The sequence below is a fragment of the Phyllobates terribilis genome, unplaced genomic scaffold (assembly GCF_046119375.1).
Source record: "Phyllobates terribilis strain yellow unplaced genomic scaffold, ASM4611937v1 Scaffold_4873__1_contigs__length_56390, whole genome shotgun sequence".
In the NCBI taxonomy this organism is placed as follows: Eukaryota; Metazoa; Chordata; class Amphibia; order Anura; family Dendrobatidae; genus Phyllobates; species Phyllobates terribilis.
In genome coordinates this window covers 1-26,634 of record NW_027367622.1, presented here as the reverse complement: position 1 = coordinate 26,634, position 26,634 = coordinate 1, and the positions used below count along the sequence as shown (strand labels likewise).

The following is a 26,634-nucleotide window of genomic DNA, read 5'->3' as shown; positions in this document are numbered from 1 at the left end:
AGTTGTAACATCTCATGATTCTGCAAATATTTGCATGGGCTAATAAGAAAAAACTCATGAACTGACTGTCAAATTGATCTAATTCATAATCCATTACATTACATAAAAAGAGACAAGATGATTATTATATAACTAACCTACTCAGATTCATGTTCCTTCTTTTCGCACACGGCTCTCAATGAGACCCTTGTGTGTTTGACGAGGGTAGGATCGAGATAAAAAACTAACAAGATATATATGTGAATGTTACACTTACTCTATAATAAATCAACAAAAGCTATAAAGCTAGTATCCAAAGACTAGCTCTCAACAAAGCGAGTATAGATATGAGTGATTCGCTTGTTGAAAACCTTTATAGAGTAGCTTTGAATAGACTAACTCTTAGAGAAGAATAGCTCGATTGACTAGCTTCAGTGTTTAAAAATGCGGAAGTTAAAAACACTTTTAAGCGATTCTTTTTCCCTTAAGTAAGCGCAGCACGCTTATGCTAAAAATGCTAAATAACAAGGGAAAGCCACAATATGAATTTTAAATGGTTAAATGAATTATTCAACTCAATATGCATAGAGAGACTTGGTAAGGTGAGAACCCTTGGCAATAATACATGCCCGGGATGAAACTCACCAATATATTGAGTATAATGAACAAAGAATTACAAGGCCTTATAACTCTCCACTCACCTACACTCGCGCTCAGCTCACTTACAAGGATTGTTGCTCTCTAGTTGTGAAGACGACACTTGCTCCCTCAGAGATCACCAACTATGCCCCAAACAATCAACCTTACTAACTTCCCAGCTTTCAGTCCTGTTGCATTCCTCCAAGACACTCAGCGTACTAACTCCAAGGCGTTCCTGATCTTTTGTGTTTGTGCTAGCTAGACTTTCTCTGCCTCTCGAGGTTTCCCAAGCTCGTGTGGATGCATACAACTATTACAACTATTTATAGAAATCCTAAAATTCTTCTCCAAGTGAGAAAACTCTATACAATATTATAATAAAGGAGATTGCCACCTTGGAAATCCGTGTGACTACTCTCCCAGACAGCTCCTCCACAGATTTCTCCTATTTCTTGAGCAACAAACTTGTAACAAACTCTGCCACGCTGGCGATCCGCTCCACATCACTTATCTTCAACTCGTCCATGCTGGCGATCCACGCTCATCACTCTCCATAGGTAGAAACACATTCTCCTATCCTGAGCTTCACGTATTTCCCATCATCTGGCACGAATACTCTACACATCGGTGCAACATAAGCCACCTGGTCAGATTCCCTTCACTTCATTTCTTCTATCGTTGAAGCACTGGATATACTAGCCGGAACTGATTCTCTTTGTCTCTACGCTAGTCGATTACCTTCAACTCTTCTTCATATCTTCACTCGAGAATTATGATTCTTCAACCTAGAGTTGGTTGAGACTGCCTTTGGAATATGTGCTATCTCCGCAAGGCTCAAAGCTAGTCTCTAGCTTGTTTGCTTGGTCAAAGCGACTCTCTTGTTCTTAAGCTACTCTTGTAAAGATTAGAAAATATTAGATAGATCAAATGTAGTGTTTATCATCATCCAAACAATAGGAGCTATTAGTCTGAGCAAGCTCAAACTAACAATTCCCCCCTTTTTGATGATGGCAAACACTTAAATAGTGTAAGCACGTCTATTTCAAGACATACTCAGTTAAGCTATAAGATATACAATGAAGCTTAAACTGATACTCGACAGATTGACCGAATCTGCTCAAAATCTCGCTAAAGTCACTTAGCGAGTGTACCTTTATCCCCCCTTAGACCAGGCTGGTCTAAATTCTTCCCAATTTTGACAACGGAAAGTGTATTCTATCTCAATCCTTCACATTCCCAAACCGTTTTTTCTTCCCCCTTTTGGCATCATAAAAAATGCATATATAATTCATCCAAGGAACTAAAAATAAGGTACGTAGTCACGCTTAACTAAGATAACAAGCATAATCATGAAAAGAGAATGCAAAAAAGGCAGTAACCTTGAAGCACTCAAGTTACTAAAATCAATCTAAGGTATACAGTAAATATATATTTATCCCTCACGCCTTTTGTAGATGGAACCCTAGCGAATATATCACATAGTCACACAGAGATAATTCAGAAAGCAAGTAAGAGTATCAACTCAAATCACCTTCATCTCAGTATGTTCATAACTTTTACCAATAGACTTGATTTCTTCTTGGAGCGTCTTCGCTTGTCTCAATACCAAAATGATAAAGTGTGGCTGAAGACTGGTCTCGAGCTAATATACTTGAAGTGAGACTGAACAAGATGTGGTTGGAATGTATAGACTTCAAATTTCACCTCACCTGATTAGCACTTGATTTAGATAGTTGTGTTGGGCTTCGAGGCAGTCATTCTTCACTCGCTTTAATTATTGGCTCTTAGTTACTTATACTGAGAGAAGTTCGATCATGCTTGAGATGTGATACAATTTCTTAACATGAACTTCAAAGTGCAACAATGAGGGGATAAAATGCACATATAAGAGGGTCACTCACACTCAAATATAGCATGTATTAATCATGTGCATATAGGGGATAATGGCTTTTTGTCACAATAATGTATACTTCCTGTGTGGAGATATATCAAGGGAATCAGGAAGCAAGCATTAAAGTCAGGCTTAGGGACACTTAGAAGTGGATCATTTCTTAGGCATGTAATAGGTAAGAATACGATCATCACTTTCATGAGAGGTAAAGAAGAGCATGCAAAGATACAAAAAATAGGAACATGTTTGCATCAATATACTCATCAAGCTAGACATTTCTTGTTTAGATATAGCAAGTTAAAAAGAAAAGAACATGAAAGCGCACCTCATTATAAGTTCCCAAAGACAAAATAAATGCTTAAACATAGCCAGTATGAAGGAACTTACAGCGAGTGAACGACTGGTCTAATTGATAAGAATTAAGCCCAGCTGAAGCCTTAGATTTAAGAAAGGTACTCTCTTAAGTGCTTTAGTAAAGATATCAACTATTTGACTCTCTATTGGTATGTGTGTAAGCTTCACCCTCTTATGCTCAACATGGTCTCGCAGAAAATGGCAAACATCTATGTGCTTAGAGGGAGAGTGATACACTGGATTTTTAGAAAGATTTATAGCGCTTGTTTTATCATAGAGAATCTGAAGAGTACCTAGGTGAACACCATAATCAACCAACAGCTGTTTCAGCCATATCAATTAAGAACAACAAGCTGCCGATGCGATGTACTCTACTTTGGTGGTTGATGTGGCTATTGAGTTTTGCTTCTTCATGCCCCAAGACACAAGACATGGGCCGAGATACTGAGCCATACCACTGGTGCTTTTTCTGTCCACCAAATAACTTGCGTAGTCTGCATTGGTATAATCTATGAGGGAGAGCTTACCACCGCTGGGATACTAGAGACACAAGTCTGGACTCCCTTTCAAATACCAGAAGACTCGCTTGACATTATAAAGATGTGAAGCCCTTGAGTCTGTTTGAGAATGAGCACATACTCCAACTGTAAATAATATATCAGGTATGGACGCAGTGAGATACATGAGAGACCCTACCATTACCCTGTAAAGAGTGGCATCCACTTTGGATTGATCAAGACCGGCACCCAACTTAGTCGTGGCTGAAAAGGGAGTTTGAAGCGGCTTGCAATCTTCCATGTCATACTTCTTTAGAAGCTCCTTAATATACTTCTTTCGATGAATTTGAATACCTGTTTTGAGTTGGTTAACCTGCAATCCTAGGAAGAAAAGTGAGCTCACCTATCATGCTCATGCTAAACTTTGAGCTCATTGTATTCTTGAAGTCCTCAACTAGTTACAGGTTATTAGAACAAAAAATAATATCATCAACATAAATTTGGGCAATTAGCACATCACCTTTTACCTCTCTAATGAACAAGGTCTTATCAACAAGACCTCGACAAGTACGAAGATGTTCTCTGGATGATCTGGATCTTCAAAATCAGGTGGTTGCTTAACATACACTTCCTCTTTCAACTTACCATTGAGAAAGGCAGCCTTTACATCCATTTGAAATAGCTTAAATTCCATATGGGCCGCATAATTAATTAATAAATGAATGGCTTCAAGTCTAGCAACAAGTGCATATGTTTCATCATATTCAATACCTTCCTGTTGGTTATACCCTTGAGCCACCGGTCTAGCTTTATTTTGCACCACCTCACCAGCATCATCTAGCTTATTCCAGTATATCCAGTGAGTACCTATGACGGTTTTGTTTTCTGGTCTAGGTACGAGTTGCCACACCTCATTTTGCTTAAATCTCTTCTTGCATTGCTATCACCGAATTCGGATCAAGAAGCGCTTGATTGATATTTTTGGGTTCCTGAAGCGAGACAAAGGCACAACTAGAATAATGACATTCAGATCTAGAGAGAGTCTGCGTACCTGAGTCAAATGAGGATATGATGCTGCTTACTAAATGATCCTTCATTTGTTGATAGTTTCTTACTTCAGTTTGAGTAGAATAAGGAAGTGTGAGAATAGTAGTCTTTCTTTGAGCCGTACGCGAGCTTTTAGCTTTGTCTCTTGAACTCGTTTGAAAGTCTTGTAGAGTCGTTGGCAAGGGAGTCTCATCATATGTATCTGTAGAAGGAGATTCTAGACTCGCTGCTGGACTCGCATGACTCGCTGCTGGACTTGCTGAACTCTCTGGACTCGCTGCCTCTTCAGCGACTATTGGAATGAAATTATTTCTTGGAGGAAGATTAGTATCACCATCTTCTTCATCTTCACTACCTGAACTGGGATCCACAAAAGGAGGAAAATAAGAAGATGAGATAGGAGATAGAGATTGAATAAACTTGATAAATGGATCTTCACTCATGACTACGCTAGAATCAACATGTCTCTCATCTAACTTAAAATGAATGCTATCTTCAATCTTCATGATTCGCTTGTTGAGAACTCTGTATGCTTTGCTTGCTGGTGCATAGCCTAGGAAGACAACCTAATCACTTCTGGTATCAAACTTCCCCAAAGAGTCACTACCATTATTATGGACAAAACACTTGCATCCGAACACCCTTAGATGTGAAATATTAGGTGTTCATCCTTTAAGCAGTTCGTATGGAGTCTTATCAAGCAAGGGTCTAAGCATAGCATAGTTAATAATGAACTCGCTATGCTTACAGCTTGAGCCTAATATCTAGATGTCAAACCACTAGATAATAGCATTGCTCTAGCCATTTCTTAAAGAGTTCTATTTGTACGTTCAACCACACTATTTTGTTCTAGAGTATAAGGAGCTGAGAAATTATGCTCAATTCCTTTACTTTGACAAAAATGAGAGGAACTCCTTATTCTTAAATTCAGACCCATTGTCTGAGCCAATTGTTCAAATAGGGAGTCCTAGATTCCTTTCCAAAAGAGTAGATAACTCATGAAAAGCACCAAATGCTTGATCCTTACTCTTTAGGAAGAGAGTCCAGGTGAACCGAGAAAAATCATCAACAAGAACAAAGATGTATCGATTACCTCACTTACTCTGTGTTCGCATAGGTCCACACAAATCCATGTGTATAAGTTCCAAAGGAACTTTGGTGGACACTACCTTTTTCTGAGAGAAAGAACATCTGGTTCCTTTGGATTTGGAGCATTATGCGCAAGAGGTCATTGACTCTGGCTGGATCCGGGGAAGACCTCGCACAAGACCTTTAGACTGGAGCTTGTGTAGCAAGTACAAGCTAGCATGTCCCAATCGTTGGTGCCATAGATTGGTCTGCTCCTGGATTATGGCAAGGCACATCTGTCTAGCTGGGGAAATTCATGATCAAACATGTAAGCGTTACCAACCCGCTTTCCTGTTAAGAGACTTTCCTGGTTAGCATTTTTTAACAACACAAGCTATTATGTTAAATGTAACCTAATTTCCTCCTTGGTCACATAGATGAGCAACACTAAGGAGGTTAAATTTGAGATTATCAACAAGGTTTACATTATGCACTTTGATAGCACTAGCGAGCTGAGCAATACCACTACCTATGATCTTACCTTGTTTCTTATCTCCAAGGAATACATTTCCTTCATTTTTAGCATGAAGCGAGAGTAGAAGAAAGGAGTCCCCTGTCATATGACAAGAGCACCCGCTATCGATGTACCACCTACATTTAACCTTCATCTTCTATGTTGACTTGTGTGCCTAGGCCTTCTGCTGCCATAAGACAGGACGAGCTTGAGTGAGGGAGAGAACGTGAATTAGGTTTTTGAACACCTTTGGCTTTCTTTTATTGTTTATCCGGTTGTTTCAATTTGTTGAAATTGCTTTGTTCTTTGAAATACTTTTTGATGAGTTTATCATGGTAGCATATTTCCCGTCCCTCATGATTCACAACAATAGAGATATATATATATGTAGAGAGTGTCAATCAGCGCATACGAGCAACCTGTTCTCTGATACCAATTGTGGATTTGACAAGGGATAGGATTGAGATAAAAAGCGAGTGTAACAAGATATATATGTAAATTTTACACTTATTCTATATCATTGAACAAAAGCTATAAAGCTAGTATCCAAAGACTAGCTCTCAACAAAGCGAGTATAGATATGAGTGATTTGCTTGTTGAAAACATTTATAGAGTAGCTTTGAATCGACTAATTCTTAGAGAAGAGTCGCTCGATTGACTACCTTTAGTGTTTAAGATATGCGGAAGATAAAAACACTTTTAAGCGATTCTTTTTCCCTTAAGTAAGCACAACACGCTAGAAAGTGAGTATGTTAGAAATGCGGAACAACAAGGGAAACCCACAATATGAATCTTAAATGGTTAAATGAAGATTCAACTCAATATGCACAGAGAGACTTGGTAAGGTGAGAACCCTTGGAAATAATACATGCACGGGATGAAACTCACCAATATAATGAATATAATGAACAAAGAATTACAAGGCCTTATAACTCTTTACTCACTACACTCGCATTCAACTTATTTACAACGATTGTTGCTCTCAAGTTGTAAATACGACACTCAGTCCCTCATAGATCACCAATTATGCCCAAACACTCAACCTTATTAACCTCCCAGCTTTCAGTAATGTTGCATCTCTTCAAGACACTCAAGGTACTAACTCCCAGGCTTTCCATATCTTGTTGTGCTAGCTAGACTTTCTCTACCTCTCGAGGTTTCCCAAGCTCGTGCGAATGCTTATAACTATTACAACTATTTATATAAATCCTAAACTTCTTCCCCAAGTTAGAAAACTCTATATATTATTGTAATAAATGAGATTGCCACCTTGGCAATCCGTGTGACTACTCTCCCATGAAGCTCCTCCACATATTTTCCTTTTTCTTGAGCAACAAACTTGTAACAAACTCTGCCACACTGTGATCCACTTCCACACCACTCCGCTTCAACTTGTCCACGTTGGCGATCCACGCTCCTCACTCTCCATAGGTAGAAACACATTCTCCTATCCTGAGCTTCACATATTCTACACGCTGGAGCAACATAAGCCACCTGTGTAGATTCCCTTCCTTCATTTATTCATTGTTGAAGCACTGGATACACTAGCCGACAACGACTCTCTTCGTCTATCCGCTAGTCCTTTGCCTTCAAATCTTCTTCACATATTCACTCTTGAATTGTGATTCTTCAACTCAGAGTTGGTTGAGACTGCCTTTTCTATATCTGCTATCTCCGCAAGGCTCAAAACTAGTCTCTAGCTTGTTTGCTTGGTCAAAGCGACTCTCTTGGCTTCTTAAGCTACTCCTTTAAAGCTTAGAAAACACAAGATATATCAAATTGAGTGTTTATCATCGTTAAAATAAAATAAGCGATTAGTCTGAGCAAGCTCAAACTAAAACTGGTGATTGAGCCTATTGGGCCCAATTAAGTTATTTGAGTGGATAATCTCGTATTTTAATTGGACATATTTAAGGGAAAGAGGTAAATAAGCTCGTAATAGGATGAAAGAGTGATTAAAGTGGTAATTGGACTTTATTTAGTTCAAATAAGCCATTTGAATGGATAATCTTATATTCTAACATAGAAGGAACAAGGATAACTACATCAACTTAGAATACGAGATTATCCACTCAAATGAATAAATTGGGCCCAATAAGGCCCATTCACCACTTTAATTTCTTTTTCATCCTAATACGAGCTTAGTTATCCTTGTTTCTTCACTATGTCGACTTAAAATACAAGATTATCTACTCATATGACTTAATTAGGCCCAAGTGACCAATAAGGCCGAGTGAGCACTTTAATCGCTCTATCATCCTAGTGCGAGATTAGACATCCTTTTTCCTTCATTACATCAACTTAATATATAAGATTTTCCATTAAAATGACATTATTGAGCCCAATAGGCCCAATCACCACTTTAACGTTCTTTCATCCTGGTAAGAGCTTAGTTATTCTTATTCATTCATTGCCTCGACTTATAATATGAGATTATCCACTCAAATTAAATAATTGTACTCAATAAGGCCCAATCATCACTTTAACCACTCTTTCATCCTAATACGAGCTTAGTTATCCTTGTTCTTTCACTAAGTCGACTTAGAATATGAGATTATCTATTCAAATGACTTGATTGGTCCCAATAGTCATAATTACCACTTTAATCACCATTTAATCCCAATACAAGCTCAGTTATCCTTGTTCTTTCACGGCGTCAACTTAGAATACAGGATTATCCACTCATATGACTTAATTGGGCATAATAAGGCCCAATACTCACTTCAATAGCTCTATCATCCTAGTACGAGCTTAGATATCTTGTTCCTTCATTACGTCAACTTAGAATACGAGATTATGTACTCAAATGACTTCATTGGGCCCGATAGGTCCAATCACCACTTTAATCGCTATTTTATCCTAGTGCGAGCTTAGTTATCCTTGTTCATACACTACGTGAACTTATAATACGAGATTATTCACTCAAATGACTTAATTGGATCCAATAAGGCCCAATCACCGCTTTAAACGATCTTTCATCCTAGTACGAGCTTAGATATCCTTATTCTTTCACTAGGTTGACTTAGAATGTGATTATCTATTCAAATGACTTGATTGGACCCAATAGGCCCAGTCACCACTCTAATCACTCTTTATTCCCAGTACAAGCTTAGTTATTCTAGTTTCTTCATTACATTGACTTACAGTACAAGATTATCCACTCATATGACTTAATTGGGACTAATCATCACTTTCATCTCTTTATCATCCTAAAAAGAGCTTATATATCCTTGTTCTTCCATTACGTCAACTTAGAATACGATATTATCAACTCAAATGACTTCATTGGGCCCAATAGGCTAGACACACTTATAATCACTCTTTCATCCTAGCAGAAGATTAGTTATCATTTTTTATTTACTACATTAACTTATAATATGATATTATCCACTCAAATGAATTAATTAGGCCCATAAGGCCCGACCACCACTTTAATCGCTCTTTTATCGTAATATCAGCTTAGTTATCCTTGTTCATTCACTACGTCGACATAGAATAGGAGTTTTTTCAATCAAATGGCTTAATTGGGCCCAATCACCGATTTAATCGCCCTTTCATCGGAGTACGAGCATATTGGGGCCCATTGGGACCAACCTGAAAATGAGAAGAGGCCCAACAGCTCAAGTCGGACATGATAAGAGGCCCAATAAGGGTCATTGGGTCGATCTTAGAGGCCTAATGGGCCAATTTGGTGGCCCAAAAAGCCCAATAGAACGCCCAAATTAAGCATGGTACAGTGACACTGACACGTCCATGTTGATCGAGCTAGTGTCGCAAAGGAGAAGCTGGCATGCTCAACATGGGCGTGCTAGCTAGTGTCTCCAGCGGTGGTATACCCAACTTGTCCGTGCCACTTCCTTATCTAGATGCGGATTTTTTCCCTCATAATACCTTGAACGCCTTAGTTATATGCGCAAAAGTAGCACACATAACTTAGACGTGCTCAATTAGAATGCATATAGAATTAAAGTAGACTCCATATAATCTCTTCCTAATTTTAACACCCTAACTTATATTAAGGGGAAGAAAAACCACACAAACAACTAAAAAATAGGTGTACTTTTTTGATAATTGACCTAAAACCACAAAAAAAGAGGGAATAGGGAAATTTCAGAGAAGATATGGGAAGAGAAAGAGAAATTGAGAGATAATAACAGATTTGTAAAAGAATGTATAACATAAAATCAAGCAGCTAATCAATTAATTGGACTATAAACCTTTGAATTGAAGAAGGAAAGATCGAGGTGATTAATTCCATTTCTAAACATTTTATGAGAGATTTGAGAAAGAAGGCAATGGGACGGAATTGAAGAAGGTTTGATGGAGGCCTAAACATAGCATTCATGCCTGCTCTAAGAGTTTCAAAAAGATAGCTTTTATTTTTCTAGGGATCTCAAGGCCGCATGGTTATACAAATTCGTTTAATTTTTCTCCTTTACACAGTGAGACAAAGACTTATTTTTTCTTGTATACTTATATTATACTAATACTACTGGGCTACAAAAATTAAAGACCCATCAAAATTGGAGGCCCCGTGCAGGTGCGCACATTCCACTTGCTCAGGGCCAGGCCTGTATGTGCAAGTGAAACGTGAAGATTTACAATTGAATTCTGATTTATATGTAATTGAAATGTTAATATTTGTAAGTGAATTCTGGTGTATGTGCAAGTAAAACATGAAGATTTGCAATTGAATTATGATGTGTATGTAATTGAAATATGAATATTTGCAAGTAAATTCTTATGTATGTGCAAGTGAATTTAGATATATGTGCAAGTAAACCATTCCCCGGCAACGGCGCTAAAAACTTGATAGGGATAAACCTACCCACAAGCGTATGTGATCAATTGTAGCTTTTCAAGCGTCGTTCCTGTAGGAAACACGTATTTGATCAGCTATTGTTCACTGTCACTAAGGTTCATTAAGCCTTAGATGCGCTTAACAAGTATTCAATTGCGCTTTGAAGACTTGGGATGCGCTTGACCTATGTAGAACTATTAGTAATGAGTTTACTAAAGTCCTTAAGTGCGGAAGAGGTCAGACAAACAATTGAGCGCGCTTTAAGTTGTTAAAGCGCACTTATATTTGCACACACACAAGGATTTCCAAACGGTGAAAACCCTAAGTCACTAGTTGACTCGGGATAAAACTCACCACTACACTTGTATTGATTAGAAAAGGATTACAATCTCTCGCTTCAACACTTTGAAGCTCACTCGTAAGCTCTCTCTTTACAATACTTGAGTTCAGTTCTAAAGAACAAATGAAGGCACTCTCAACACTCTCTCTGATTACAAACCAATATATCTCTTAAGCTCTCTCTAGCTTCTCTATATTCTCTCTGTTTGTAATAATTAGAGTGAATGCAACAATCCTCTATTTATACACAAACCTTAAGCTAAACCTCTAACTTAATTCGTGTAACAAACAAAGACTAAGCACAATGCCACTTCATCAATCCGTGTGCCTTGATCACTTCACCAGAATTAATCAACGACCTGGAGTGATTTGGTTTTGTTCTTCATGTGTTGATCCACGCCACATCAGCAATCCGTGTGCTTTAAGCTCTAACAACCTTCAGCCACGCTGGCGATCCCTAGAGTAGCGTCCCAAAGAGTGAACAAGTTCTTCTCGCACCTTCCTGTGCACGCAACTTGCACTCTCCCGCTTACCAGCCTTCTTAGCGTGTTGGCGTTGTTCTTCTGCGCTCTGGCACACCCTAAGCTATGGTGGAACCTCGTGGTCAACCTTCTTCTTCTTCATTCAAGCGCGTCTTCTACGCCCTCGAAGCTCGATCACTCTCACTTCTTGGTCTTGAATGGATTTATTAAACACCTTTTGCGAAACTTACTTTCTCCGCTTGGTGTTAAGCGCGACTGAGACCAGTCAAGCGAATCTCTAAGTGACTTAAGCGCATCCTTATAGATATAGCAATAACCTGGAAGGTTTAAAAACACTAAGAGAGTAAACATATTAGTTTGTTATCATCAAAACAAAGAGAAATAGATTAAGCTTTAACAAAACGATTAAAGCTCAACTAACAATTCCCCCCTTTTTGATGATGACAAACTATAAACAGGTAAGCTCATGAATAATTTCTTTAGTGACTAAAATGAAGACAATAATATCAATTTAATCAAGTATTCAGATTCGGAATTGGATACCAAGTACTTAACCATACCAGTTTTCAAATTCCTGAATTCAAGCACGATCTCATACTTCCCCCTTAATCAAAGAAGAATGTACCTGTGTTCTTCCCCCTTTTGACATCATCGAAAAATTCAAAAGCATAGTCATACAGTAAGAAAGATAGTAGAGTGCTCTTGCTAGCTAGTAAGTCAAACACAGCTAGATAGAGGACACTAAGCAACTTAAGTAGAGAAAAGTCATGTTTGTAAAGCTCTCAGAGATATAAAAGTCAGAAACATACTTCATTAAAATTTTTAAGAACTGCCACAAAAGTTGGGGAGGAACCTTAACAGACTAATTCACAACAAGCAAATAGCAAAGTGGAAAGAGAAAACAGAAATCAGCAAATGCGCTAAAAAGGCGCAACCACCACTAACAGCTTACACACTACCACCTTTTTCAGAATCAAATTTCTCCTGTACCATCTTCACCATCGTAGACATAAGCTCAACCATTTCCCTGAGATGCTTCTCAACCCTGTCCTGATGAGCTTCCATTGATACCACTAAGACTGATAAATCCGCAGAACTGGAAGAGGGTTCGAGCACGCGGACTGAGCTCTGAGCGCGAGCTCGAAGGATGCTTCTCTTCAGTTTTAGGTAGAAGAATGCAACAATAGCATCGGTAGTAAGAAATGTAGAGCAGGCGTAGTCAGGGAGAGATGAATCATACAAACCGTCAGCTCGGAGCATCTTGCAAATCAGATGAGGAAACGGCAGAGGACCAGACGTAGCAGCGCGACATAGCACCAAATGGCTCATCATTATCTGAGCGGTGTTTACCACTTGGGTTGGAGATGACGGCAGCCATAATGCAGCAGTCAGCGATTGTAGCCTTCTCACGGTCGTAGTCACGAGGCGTGATATTGGTTATGATGAAATGATGAAGAAGCCGCTTAGCTAGTCGGAGCATGTCAACGGTGAGCGCACCTTTAGGCACATTAGAACCCAAATACAACCTTTTTGAGCTGGGTCGCACCTGCGGGCCAGTTCTTCTTGTAGAGCCTGCCGAAGCCGCTGGACTGCTCAGTTAACGCAATAGCATTGGCGAGGTCCTTCACCCGAAAGCACTCTTTGGAGTTCCCGCGCCAGGTGAAGCCAACCTGATTGTATTCTGGATTCGGAGCTTGATTACTCTAAGGTGGCGTAGAACTGATACACCATCGCGTTATTGCAGCGAGCGGGCTTAGTCTCAAGCGTGTCCCAACCTTGAAAGCTCAACCATGTGGCGAAGCGCAATACGTGTGAAGAATCTTGAAGCCCAGATAGCAGATCGGTGGTGACAATCTCCGGGAACAAGAAGGACCGCTTCTGAACACCTGTAGGAATAGGACGAAAATCATTAACTCCTAGTACCTTGGTGTGCTTTGACCGGGTTGAAGCGCCAGTAGTTTTCTGTTCAGGGGGAGGATAGTCATGCTCAGAGCCATCGGAGGACTCTATCTCTTCTGACGGAGGAGCGGAGGAGCAGCTGCCTTGCGCTTCTTACCTTTGCAGCGAAGCGCATCACTCTGGCGGTCTGGACGCTGTGATGCAAGGAGAAGCGGCGAGTCGACACCAGGTCTAGGCATGATCTGAAACCCTTCATTATCTTCAGAATCTGAGGGAATACTAGCAAGGAGCTCCTTTGGGGAGGTAAGAGATTGTGCTCCTGGCCTTACCTTGGAGCCAGGCCGGGAAGGAGTCTCAATGCTAAGCATGCTTTTACCTTTTGCAGGAGTGGTGTGAGATGTCTCAGCCATAGCGCGTCCGAGCTCCTTTGCTGGGTCGTAACCAACAAACTCAAGATCAGCTGCAAACTGCGTTAGGTCCACCTTGGGGTCATGGGAAAAGAGGGGTTTTAGAGGGCTGTCTGGGTTGTGAGCTGTGGGTTCAGGGTCATCAATGAGGGTAAGATCTTCAATATGGTCAGAGGGTGAGTCAGGCTTTTTTGTGGGGGAGTCTGGACTTTTTATGGGGTGATGTTACTTCATGGGAGACGGGTTGATTGGGAGGAGAGGGCTCAGTATGTGTGGAGGATGAAGCTTTGGCCATGGCGTGGACAAGGGATTCAACCTTGGCACGTGTAACCGGATCTAAGAGAATGGAGATTGAGAGGAGTAGAAGAGAGATAGAGGTAGATGGGAGAAGGTAAGGTAAATGTGGTTTAGACGAATACCTGGTATTTATAGAACAACCATCAAATCTGAACCGCTCCAAAGCTCCAATAAAAAACAATCTCTGAAAAGTAGCCGTTATCCACTCCAACGGTCCAATAAGCATCCGGAGAATCGCGCTAGGCCTGCTAGTAGCCCTCAACGGTTAGAAAAATAGCCGTTGCACCTAGAAAGTAGCTGTTACATCACAAAAGCGACAAGTTGTTTTGAAAAATAGTCGTTACTTCAAAGTTAAGCAAACCTAACTCGGAAGGAAATCCACCCAGATGCGCTGCAAAAGCGCGATAGACTTCAACACTGAAATGCGCTAGAGAATGAAGCGCAACCAGAACCACCGCTGAATAATAATACTGAAGAAGCACAACACTGATTGAGATGAGTAGATGTAAGAGCGTGATGTCCATTTCAATTCTCAAACCACAGTGTAAAGCAATTCATGAATAGGAAGATGCACATTTCATATAAGGGACATTAGAGCATTCAATCACTCAAGTTGATGTGGGAAGTATGTGCATATACATGTATTATGGTAATTGGGCTTTATGTCACCAAATGAATACTTCTCTAATGTAGAGCTCAATAAAGGACGAGAGAAGCATTACATCTAGTCAGGCTAAGGAACACCTATACAATGGATCATTTCTTAGGCATGTAATATGGGTAGAAGACGATCACCATTTGTCACGTTTTGGCAAAGAAGAGCATGCATGGACTAGGATTATATCAAATCGAGCTAAACAAGTCAGACAAATTCAATACTAATTCATTTCAATGAACAACTATAAAGCATGAAAGACTCAAAGCTATCAAGCGCAAGCGACCATAGTTCGTACCTTGATACTAAGCTCGCTAGTTCTAGTCAAATAGAGGAATACTTACAGTTCCATTGCCTCGAAGCTAATGGAGTCATATAAGGCCAAGCTGAACCTGAGGTTTAAGAATACCTGACGATTAAGCGCCTTAGTGAAGATATCTGCCAATTGCCCTTTTGAAGATACGTGAATAAGCTCAATATTCTTGCGCTCCACATGATCACGCAGAAAGTGATGCCGTACATCAATGTGCTTCGTTCTTGTATGATGTACAGGGTTCTTCGACACACATATTGCGCTGGTATTATCACAAAAGATAGATATAGTGTCAAGAGTAATACCGTAGTCAACGAGCTGTTGCTTTATCCACAGTACTTGAGCGCAACATTGCGCTTGCAGCTATGTACTCTGCCTCTGTCATTGAAAGCGCAGTACAATTTTGTTTCTTGGATCCCCAGGAGACTAAGCAAGGGCCAAGGAACTGTGCCATACCACTAGTGCTCTTTCTATCAGCCAAGTAACCTGCATAATCTGCATCGGTGTAGCCAACAAGAGAAAGACCGCCCCCCTTTGGAATACCAAAGGCAAAGATCATCAGACCCTTTCAAATACCTGAAGATGCGCTTTACATGAGAAAGGTGAGAAGCGCGAGGGTCTGACTGTGATCGAGCGCATACACTAACGGCAAAAACAATATCAGGACGTGAAGCAGTTAGATACATTAGAGAACCTATCATACCTCGATACATGGTTTCATCTACCTTCTCATCCATTAAATCTTTGTCTAGCTTTGTAGTGGTTGGAGAGGGGAGTAGGGCAAGGTTTGGAGTTCTCCATTTTGATACTTCTTAAGGAGCTCTTTGATGTATTTCTGCTGGTGAATCTCAATGCCTTCATCCATTTGTTTACTTGAAGCCCTAGAAAATACTTGAGCTCACCAATCATGCTCATACTGAACTTGAGGCTCATGGTGTTCTTAAAGTCTTCTACAAGCTGCATATTAGTAGAACCAAATATAATATCATCTACGCAAATTTGAACAATGAGAATGTCACCTTTCACTTCCCTTATGAAGAGGGTTTTGTCCACCAAACCTCTCTTGTAGCCATCTTCCAACAAGTACTTAGATAAACAATCATACCAAGCGCGAGGGCTTGCTTCAGTCCGTAGAGCGCTTTGTCTAGAAAGTACACGTGGTCTGGATAAGCTAGATCTTCAAATCCTGGTGGTTTCTTGACATAGACTTCCTCATTAAGCTTACCATTGAGAAAGGCTGTCTTCACAACCATTTGAAACAGCTTGAATCCTTTGTGCGCTGCGTAGGCTATCAACACTCAAATTGCCTCAAGTCGAGCTACTGGTGCGTACGTTTCATTATAGTCAATGCCCTCTTGTTGATTGTAACCTTGTGCAATAAGACGCGCTTTGTTCGTACCACCACTACACTATAATCTAGCTTGTTTCTGAATACCCAGCGCGTGCCAATTATGCTTCTATCACCTGGCCGGGGTCCTAGACGCCAAACTTGGTTGCGCTTGAACTCCTCTAACTCTTCTTGCATGGCTATTTATCCAATCTGGATCTTGAAGCGCAACTTGTATGGACTTGGGTTTCTGTAAGAAACAAAAGCACTACAAGCAAGCAGATTACGAACGTTTAAAGCGAGTCTTGGTACCTTTTTCATACTGAGATATGATCGCAAAAACTGGATGTGAGTTCATTTATTGATAATCGCGTACGGTGACCTCTGTATTGTCTGGTAGCTTCATCGTTGTGGTCTTGGACAAGCTTTCACTACCACCAAAAAGGCCACTGGGTCCCGCTTGAGGACTTCCAGGTTGCGCTTCACCATTGCTAGGTCCCTCTTGAGAGCTAGAAGGAGGAGCAAAAGTAACAGAGGGAGTTACCTGACCTGGAGAAAGAGGTGAAAAGGGAGCTAGAACTTCAATGGATGGTCCACTTCCATGATCTTCATTCTGAGTGTTGTCCTCTGGAGTTGTTTCTTCATTGGGAATGCAAGCTTCTGTGGCCAAGGGCTGAGAAGCGCATCTTCCACCATCATCATCGTCACTTTCCATACCTGTAGAAGGGATAGAAGGTTGCGCTTGAGGACTGGGAGGAGAAGCTGGAGGTAGATCATGGCTAGCGAATGGATCATCGTTGATTTCTGGTACGCTTTCAAGCTCTGCTTCATCAAATTTCACATGGATGCTATCTTCTTCCCTCTGAGTTCTCAGGTTGAGTACTCTATATCCCTGGCTAGTAGGAGTATATCCAAGGAAGATAGCCTCGTCGTTCCTAGCATCAAATTTACCCAAGAGTTCTCTCCCATTGTTATTGACGTAGCATTTGCAACCAAACACCCTTATGTGAGAGATATTCAGTGTACGCCCTTTAAGCAGTTCAATGGGATTTTTCTCAAGAATTGGCCTTAAGAAGGCACGGTTAGTTATATAACATGATGTGCTCACAGCTTGAGCCCAATAATGTGAAGCGACACCACTAGAGAGTAGCATTGTGCGTGCCATCTCTTGGAGTGTCCTATTCTTGCGCTCAACCACACCATTTTGCTCAGGGGTTCTAGGTGTAGAGAAGTTATGATCTATACCCCTTTCCTCACAAAATGATAGGAACTCATCATTCTTGAATTCAGTTCCATCGTTAGAACGAATTAAACAAATGGGGAGCCCTAGCTTCGTTTCCAGTAAAAGCGCAAGAGTTGGAAACTTTGGAAAGGTTTCTCTCTTGTGCTTCAAGAAAAGAGTCCAGGTATAGCGAGAATAATCATCAACTATTACAAAAATATAGCGATTACCTCCTTTACTCTGCGTTCGTAGTGGTCCACATAGATCCATGTGGAGAAGCTCATGGGGAGCTTTAGTCTGCACTACCTTCATAGAGGGAAAGGGGCTACGAGTCGCTTTAGCTTTTGAGCAGTCTGAGCATGAAGTCATGGATTCCACCTTGATGCGAGGAAGACCACGAACAAGATCTTTGAACTGTAGCTTGTTGAGTAGATGTAGACTTGCATGTCCCATTCTCTTGTGCCAAAGATTTGTCGTCTCAGTGAGTGTAGCTAGACATAGGTTGCGCTTAGGAGAGAAAGAGTGGTCGAAGAGGTAAGTGTTGTCTATGCACTTGCCCTTTAGAAGCACCTCTTGTTCAGGACTGACCACTGCACATTCAGTTGTACTAAACCATACCTTATTACCTCCTTGGTCGCATAATTGTGCTACACTCAGTAGATTGAACCGAAGGTTCTCTACTAAGTTTACATCTCCTATCTGAATGGCTTTGTTGAGATGCGCTTGTCCTTTAGCAATGATCTTCCCTTGCTTTTTGTCACTGAAGGAGACGTTGCCTCCTTCCTTAGCTTGGAATGAAATTAGTAACTGTGGATCACCCGTCATGTGACACGAGCAACCGCTGTCGATATACCACCTACATTTCATCCCAACCTGCAAAAGTAGAGATCAAGCTTTGATCTCCCATCGAAGCTTGCGCTTCGTGGGAATATTAGACATAGCTATTGCTGAGCTAGTCTTTGGGACTGGCTCATAATAACTAGGATCATTCAGGTCTAACACAATATGAGATCGTGCTTCACGAAGCGCACCTCTGTGTCCAGAAGCGCATCCGTGCTCAATAGGTGACTGTTAAATACGTGTACGCTTGCCCTTATTTTTAGCCATTGGCTTATAGGGCTTACTCTTAAGGACTTTCAAGTCCTTGCACTCACGCCTGTCATGTCCATTTCGACCACAAATGGTACAGTAATGGTTACCTCTTACATAATCATACTTGCCTTTTCCTGGTCTAAATGGTTCTTTCTTTTGTAAGACTGGAGGCTGAGTTGGGGTTTCCGCTTGTTTTTTATACAAATGATGCGCTTTTTCCCCGCGAAACCACTCTTTGGTTTCTGAAGGTTGGTCCTCAAGTACCTTTATTCTGCTCTTCAGATGAGAGTTTTCACTCTTGTAGGCAGTTAGGTCTTGTTCAAGTGATTTGATTCTAGCAGAGAACTCACTTGATTGAGAAGGATTGGAGGAAGAGGAAGATTCCTGGGGGTCATAGCCCAATCCAGGTCTAGCTTTCACAAAGCCTGTTTGAGGGACAGACTTTGTTTCCACTAATTTAGTAAGAATATCAAGCTTTGATATGATCTGATCGAGCTTAACATCTTTAGTTGAGTTAGAGTTACTTTCCAACCCTTTACCATGACAAAGTTCACAAGATTTAGAGAGGAGTGTGGTTTTGTCATGTAAATGTTTGGAAAGCTCAGTCAATTCTTCCTTAGCATTATCAAGTTCAACCAGCCGTGCTCTAGCATCAGTTGCTAGAGACTTGTGTTGAACCATAAGCTCTTTTAAGAGACGGATAAGATTGCGCTTGGGCAGAATGTCAAGGTTCAGATCATTTACCTCAATCTCAAAGCCAAAGTCTGAGTCAGATGCGGCGCCAGCCATTAAGCACAAGTCAGGTTGAGCTCCATCTTCTGAATCGTCATTAGATTCTCCCCAAAGCGTAATAAATGTTTGTTTAGGGGGCTGTTTGGTGAAGCTTGAACTTGAGCTTGGATTCACTTTTGGATTTTTTTCATGTAAACAAGTTAATTAGTCTATCTCAGTTCAACAATAATCATACACTCTCATATTATCGGTAAATATCCAACATACAGTTATTAAAAAACAAAACAGAAGTCAACAGTATTCGGCAGAATACTAAATAAGTTATACATTACTAAAATACCAAATACTAAATAAGTTGTACATTACTAAAATAATTTTCTAAATATCTTCATAAATATATCAACCACCGAAACTCAATGCATGTTTCGATATATCCAATTAGATTTCGTCTCAAAAAATCAGCTTTCTTTACCATATATACACTGCAAAACGCGTCTGTTATACATTGAATTAGGTTTTGAACACGGTGAGATTTCGTTAACTTAATAAAGTCATATATGGAAAGCGAGATCATATCTTACCTTATCTTATATTGTACAAATATACGTCCATATGCTCTCTATATATACAATACTAACCACAAATTCCAGAGAAGCCCTAAGTATAACTTTATTCACAATTTATCGATTTCTTCAACCAACAATCAATGGCGGCCGTTGTTGAATCTGAGTTTACATCCCCCGTAATGGTTAATCAGAAGAAGCAAGAAGGGAAGAAACACAGCTTTACCATGTCCGGTGAACCCATCGAAGTAGACATGAAGTACGTTCCGGTAAAACTAGTTGGAGAGGGAACAGATGGCGTCGTTTTCTCCTGCCTCAACGCAGAAACTGGACGATATGTGGCAGTCAAGAAGATCCGCAACCCTTTCAGAAACCGGCTGCAGTCCATGAAGGTGCTACGAGAGATCCAGATACTTCGTCAACTTCGTCACAAAAACATCGTCTCGATAAACGATGTCATGATGTCGTCTGACACCAACGACGTCTACTTAGTCCAGGAGTTAATGGACATGGACCTCTTCAACTTGTTCGAGTTTCCGGTCAAGATATCTGACCCCCTTTGCAGGCGTCTACTCCACCACACCCTGCTCGGGGTTAAATATCTCCACTCTGTTGGTGTTATTCATCGTGATTTGAAGCCAGAAAATCTTTTGATAGAGAAGATTTCCTCTACAGTCAAGATTGGCGACTTCGGGCATGCACGTACCTTTAAAAACGGTTTCATGATGGATCGCGTGGGGACCGTGAGGTACAACGCACCAGAGCTTCTGTATGGGTCAAACAGGTACACAGAAGCGGTAGACATGTGGTCAGTCGGTTGTATCTTTGGTCAGATACTGGGAAACGGGGAGCATATGTTCCCAGGGACCGATATTCTGAGCCAGATCAACGAGATTATCAGGGTGGTCGGAACGCCGTCGGATTTTAACTTCGTGGAAAACGAGAGGGTGAAAAGGTACTTGAAAGGGCTTCAGTACTCGCCCGGAGTTGGCTTGAGGCGGTTGTTTCCGGCGGCGGATTCATTGGCGATTGACTTGCTTGGGAAGATGGTTGAGTTTGATCCAAGGAAGAGGATAACGGAGCAGGAAGCGTTACGTCACCCATACTTTCGGGATGAGGTTGTGGTGATGAGGATGACGAAGGCCATGAAAGTGAAGTTGGAGGTTGATGAAGATGATACAGAATTGGTGGATTTGAAGAAGGTGAAGGATATGATACGTGAAGAGGTGTTGTTGTACCACCCTGAAGAAAGAAGTTTCTTCAATTCCATGGCGTCCTTATAATTTGACGATCTTTTATGTACATAATAAAAATAGCACGTATTCTAATACACTTCAAGATGTATGTTCTTCATATCATTGTATATATGCTTCTTTCTTTGAAAATAAACAAAGACTGACTATGCAACCGACTCTTGTTTATTTTCATTGTATACATACTTCATATCATAGTCAGTCTTGGTTTATTTTCACAATTTTCGATGTAGGTTGAAAGTTAATTTGGAGTAACTATACATGTTATTTCCACCTAACTCAGAGTAGTTAAAATAAACAAAGACTGACTATGCAACCTTAACAAAGACTGACTATGCAACCTACAAGAGTTGTTTACTGTAGTCTAGGTTACTTCATTACAAGTTCAGTGCCTATCGCTAAAATAACAACTGATCTCTCTGTGCTAAAGCAAAGCTTCAACAAGATTCTGATACAAGTATCTAGAACTCCATCGAAAATCATTGTGATGAATTGTGTAATGTAATTTTTTTTATTTTCTTTTGATTTCATTTTTGTACCAAATTTGTGAATGTATGAATCTATCTGCCAAGTTAATCTTCAACCATTAGGAACAACACACATATAGCTATAATGGAGATAGCTACCATTTGATCTTTATGAATTAAAAACCTAGAAATTGACTACTAACCTTTTATCTAATTTGGTATCATTGAACTAATTTCAATCTAATTTAACATGGCTCTCAAAATCAAACCGATTTCCCTTCTCCAAAGAAGTGATCGACATTAAAAATATGCCTGGGAGATAGATCGAGTTGGAGAAATTGACTGTAATTACAATATTGCCATGTCACTATTAAATATTGAGGGAAACGTTAAACCATTATTCTTGGTTTCCCTTGCTTACGTCCAGTGACGGAGCCCCAGAAAATTATCCCTGGAGAAGTGACTCTTATTTTATTTTTATTCTCATTAGTCATTTATAATATTATGATTTGTTTATAATTATTTCAATAATTATAAGTATTGTTTGATTATTTTAATCATATTTGAAAGTAAATAAACAAGCTTAAGATATGCCAAATATATATAAAGAAATAAAAACTCAGCGGTTTAAAACTTGATCTTTATAAAAAAATATTCTTTTCATCTTTGTTTGTTTAATTGAAAACTAATCTATGTAGATTAAGTTGAAATAAAATTTATATTGTTACAATAAAGGGAAAATTCAATGAGAAGAACATAAAGAATACAAATTTAAATTAATATAGATATTATATACTAGGAATTATGTTAATCGTTTTCTTTTAAATCAATATACAAAAATTAGACTTTAATGTATATTTACAACATATAGAAGACGTTTCGGGTGCGGACTGATTTTCTGTGCGGACTGTGCACTTTTCAGCATATTATTGGTGCACTTCAAGTACATTATCAAGTGTACTATTGGTGCACTCTTTCAGTGCACTACTGGTGCACTTCTTGGTGTACTAAGGTGCACTGCCCAGTAGTGCACTGGTGCACTCCCCAGTAGTGCACTGGTGCACTACTGGGTGTACTGATGTGCACTCCTCAGTGTACTAAGGTACACCCCCAATTGTGCTCTGGTGCACTCCTCGGTAGTGCACTACCAGGTGCACTCTACGGTAGTACACTGGTGCACTTTGTAGTAGTGCACTGGTGCACTATCCAGTAATATACGGGTGCACTATAACAGTCCGCACAGTCCGCACCGAAAATAAGTCTGCACCCGATCAGCCCTCACAACATATATAATACATAAAATTATAAAAGATAAAAAATAAGAATAGCTTAAAATAGAAGTTAAAGACATTCGAATATGAAAAAACTATTGATTGGAAAATACTATATATACACAAATTAAAAAGAGAAAAAAAGAGTACTAATAGTTTAAAAGTGAGAGCTTATGAGACTTGAACTCATGACCTCTTAACATAAATTATTAAACATTTACCACTACACCAAGACAACTTATTTGTCTTTCTAGTTAAATTGTTCAATTTATTCAAAAATTATAAAATTATATACATACATATTATGATTCCGTCGGAGGACCGGAGGGGCGGGTGACCCCTCGCCCCCCCCCCCCCCCCCCCCCCCCCCCCTCCCCTGTGGCTCCGCCATTGCTTACGCCATATGTTCCATCAGAAGTCTGGAAAGGCTGATTTTCTCGTTTTTGAGTAGTTTGTCCATGACCAAGACATTCTGAATTATCAGAGTGCTATTCTTTTGTTACATGGGATTAATATTTGGCAGCACAAGGTTCAAAGAATTCGATGGAAAGGAATCACACAGTTTGCAGACACAATTCTAGACAGAGAAGCTGATAGATCAACTAGAGACACGACGTACCACCTCTACTTTCGTCCCTTTAGGTCATGCACCCTTAGCATATGTTTCGTAACCATCATGAGGAAATTCCAAAATACTACTTCGTTCCCTAATAGTGAGCATAAACATTGCATCATCTATTTTCTACAAAGCAACAAGACCACCGGCTTTCGACTCCAAAGTAAAGTGCGTAAAGAATTCTCTAATAAGAGGGAAATTGGCTTTTACCTCAGTTGGAACAACTTTCCCCATCCTTGAAACTCAAAAATCTCGTGAAACACAGATAATCTTTTGGCTTCCAAAAAGTCCACGGTGTACACCAGTTCTTTCGTAATTAGCCTGGTATTCATGTTAAATGACTGGTCCTCCTCTTTGTTATCCTTCTTTTCGATTTTGTCCACGGTGCCCCTTGTAATTATCCTTGGAGCCTTTTCAACCTTTCTTTCTTGACAGGAACTTTAGCCTCAACATCAAAGACTTATTCTTTTAAAGTGGCGCGGGTTTTTCTCTGGATAGGGGTTGGCGGAGGCCTTTTGGCACCTTTCTTCATTCTGGAAGGTGATTTCTCAGTTTCCTGAGTGGGTTCAGTCATGGTTTCATCATAAGATGGTAATACAGTCACTTTATGTGTTGATTCTTGCGTTGGCGCCGCCTCAGAGCCATTGCCGGCAAGAATCGGAAGGGTTCCGACATTTTGAGGGCTTGAAGATATGTCTTGTTTGGGAATCGGACTGGTTTTGGAATTAGAGTTTGACACAACAATGGTGGGAATAGGAAAGATTGTTGGGATGGTGTCATCTTTTGGGGTTTCTGTGCTCAGAGATGGCTCTTCGGGAGAGATGATCATGGGGTTAGGGTTTTTAGTGTTTTCTGGGTTTTCTTGGTTTTCTGGATTCTCGGAATGAATTATGGACAATTGTAGGATCGTTGATTGTCCTTAGGTCGCGACAGTAGCGACCTTGTGGTCTCAAGTTAACTTTGTTGATCGTAAGGATCTTTAATGTGCGGAAATAAACTTGAAGACACAATGTTCGACAAACAAACTCGTATATTGCTTATCAATCCTAGTTACAGTCTAATTTCACACACAGTAAAACTTCTAAGTAAGCTAGATCTCTAAAGCAACTATACTACTCTCTCTCACTTGTTTACAACGCCACTTTCGACTAAATTCCTCTCTAATTTAGTCTCTGCTCGTCTCACCTCGCCAACACATGACGAAATGCTATCTCTCATATATATAGACCATCTAACATCTGATCTATATCGAATCTACTCCTAAATCGAATCTAAAATGAATTGCAACAACCAAATCTTCTAATTATAGAAGATATAAAATAAAGAATAAAAGAAAACAAATGCTAAAAGATAATGTTTGCACTAGATACTCATATCACTTCGTATCTAAGCAAATCTGCTAAACGCGTGAGAGACACGCTCTAATCTCTTCCGATCTTCTAAGTGCCGAAGGCAATTCGCTTCGTCTTATAGTCTTGAGGTCGCTTTGATGGTGTGTTGTCTGCAGCGACCTTCCATTTGCTATCGCGACCATCTTTTATGCTTGGCACTGGTGCTCGTCGTTGATAAGTCTTTACAGCTTAGACTTTACAACATCTTATGTTAGACAGATCCTTGTCTGTGATCGTCGCGACCTTCTCTGTCATGGAAGCGACCTTCTGTAGATAGTCGCGACCTCTGATTCATGCATAGCAACCTGCTCCTGATCATCGCGACTTGCTTTCCGTGCTCTGCTCCACTCCATACGCTTCCTAAGTACCTGTACTGAGTAAACTCAATGTAGATGTTAAAAGCAAGTGTTTGTTATCATTAAAACTAGAGAAACTGAGGTAAAGCAATACTTGCTTGACCCAACAATTTCCCCCTTTTTAATGATGACAAACTATATAAGACATGGCATATATTTAAGGCAACATGTTTAGAGAACTATTGAATCTTCTAATTATATGAACATGTTTAGAGAAGCAGTGATAAGTAACACTTTACCTTGATCAAGTCTCGCTTTGTCTTTCCATAGGTCGCTTCTTATGGTAATAGTTCCCCCTGACTTAAACAACCGGTATGCCAGGTCTATTCCCCCTTTTGACATCATTGAAAAAGTCATGCATATTTATGATTAGGGAACTAAGGCGGCCATCATGATCTACTCTCTAGAGGAATGATTGATAAGATGCCTAAGCGAAAGGAACTAAGTTATAACTAGGCAAGATAATAGAGCAAGTAGAGAAAAACGATCAAAGCATACTATTATATTCATTTCGACTACGCACCCAAAAAGCTACTGGCTAGAATAACCTAAGGAAGCGACTAAAAAGGACTCGGAACATGAAAAAGAAAAAGACAACTAAGTTGCTTCTTCGTCAACATGATCAGCGTGTTCTGAGGCTGTCGCGATCTTTGGTTGCTTAGGTGCTGTAGGCGCTGGTGCATCTTGTGTTGGTGTTACTCTACCCATGCCTGTTCATAGGCTTGGCGTTACTCAGAGGAAAGAAACTGGAATAGCACTGGATCTGGTTATGAGTCGCGCACACATTTTATTGATTGGTAGTAGCGCGGCCAGAATGTTCTTATTCGACTACAGCATATTCTCGTTCGTGACTTGCTGATGGAGGAAAGCGGCTATCAGATCGCGTGCGATTGGCAGCTCAGAGCCTTGCAGGGGGTAGGCAGAGGTGCTTGCAGCGACTTCGTCCATTTTACCTTTTCCCTTGCTGGAAGTCGCTTTGAACTTCACTGGGGAAGGAGGTGGAGTAGCTTTTGCTGGATCATGAAGGTCGCGAAGGCGGCGAATGAGTTGCTCAGTCAGTATGTGGGAGCAGCGTCGCTCATTGTTGAAGATATGCCAGATATGGTCGCTATGGTAGCGACTGAAATATGGTTCGCGATACCCTGTAGTGGCAAAGCGACCT

The 26,634-nt window shown here is 40.2% G+C and overlaps 1 protein-coding gene across 1 annotated transcript; it reads left to right on the top strand.

The window, feature by feature from the left end:
- The first annotated feature begins 20,261 nt into the window (after positions 1–20,261).
- LOC141249631 (uncharacterized) lies at positions 20,262–21,401 on the top strand. Its single transcript, XM_073669715.1, has one exon. It carries the CDS (start codon positions 20,262–20,264, stop codon positions 21,399–21,401), a length of 1,140 nt encoding a protein of 379 aa, XP_073525816.1.
- Positions 21,402–26,634: the final 5,233 nt, after the last annotated feature.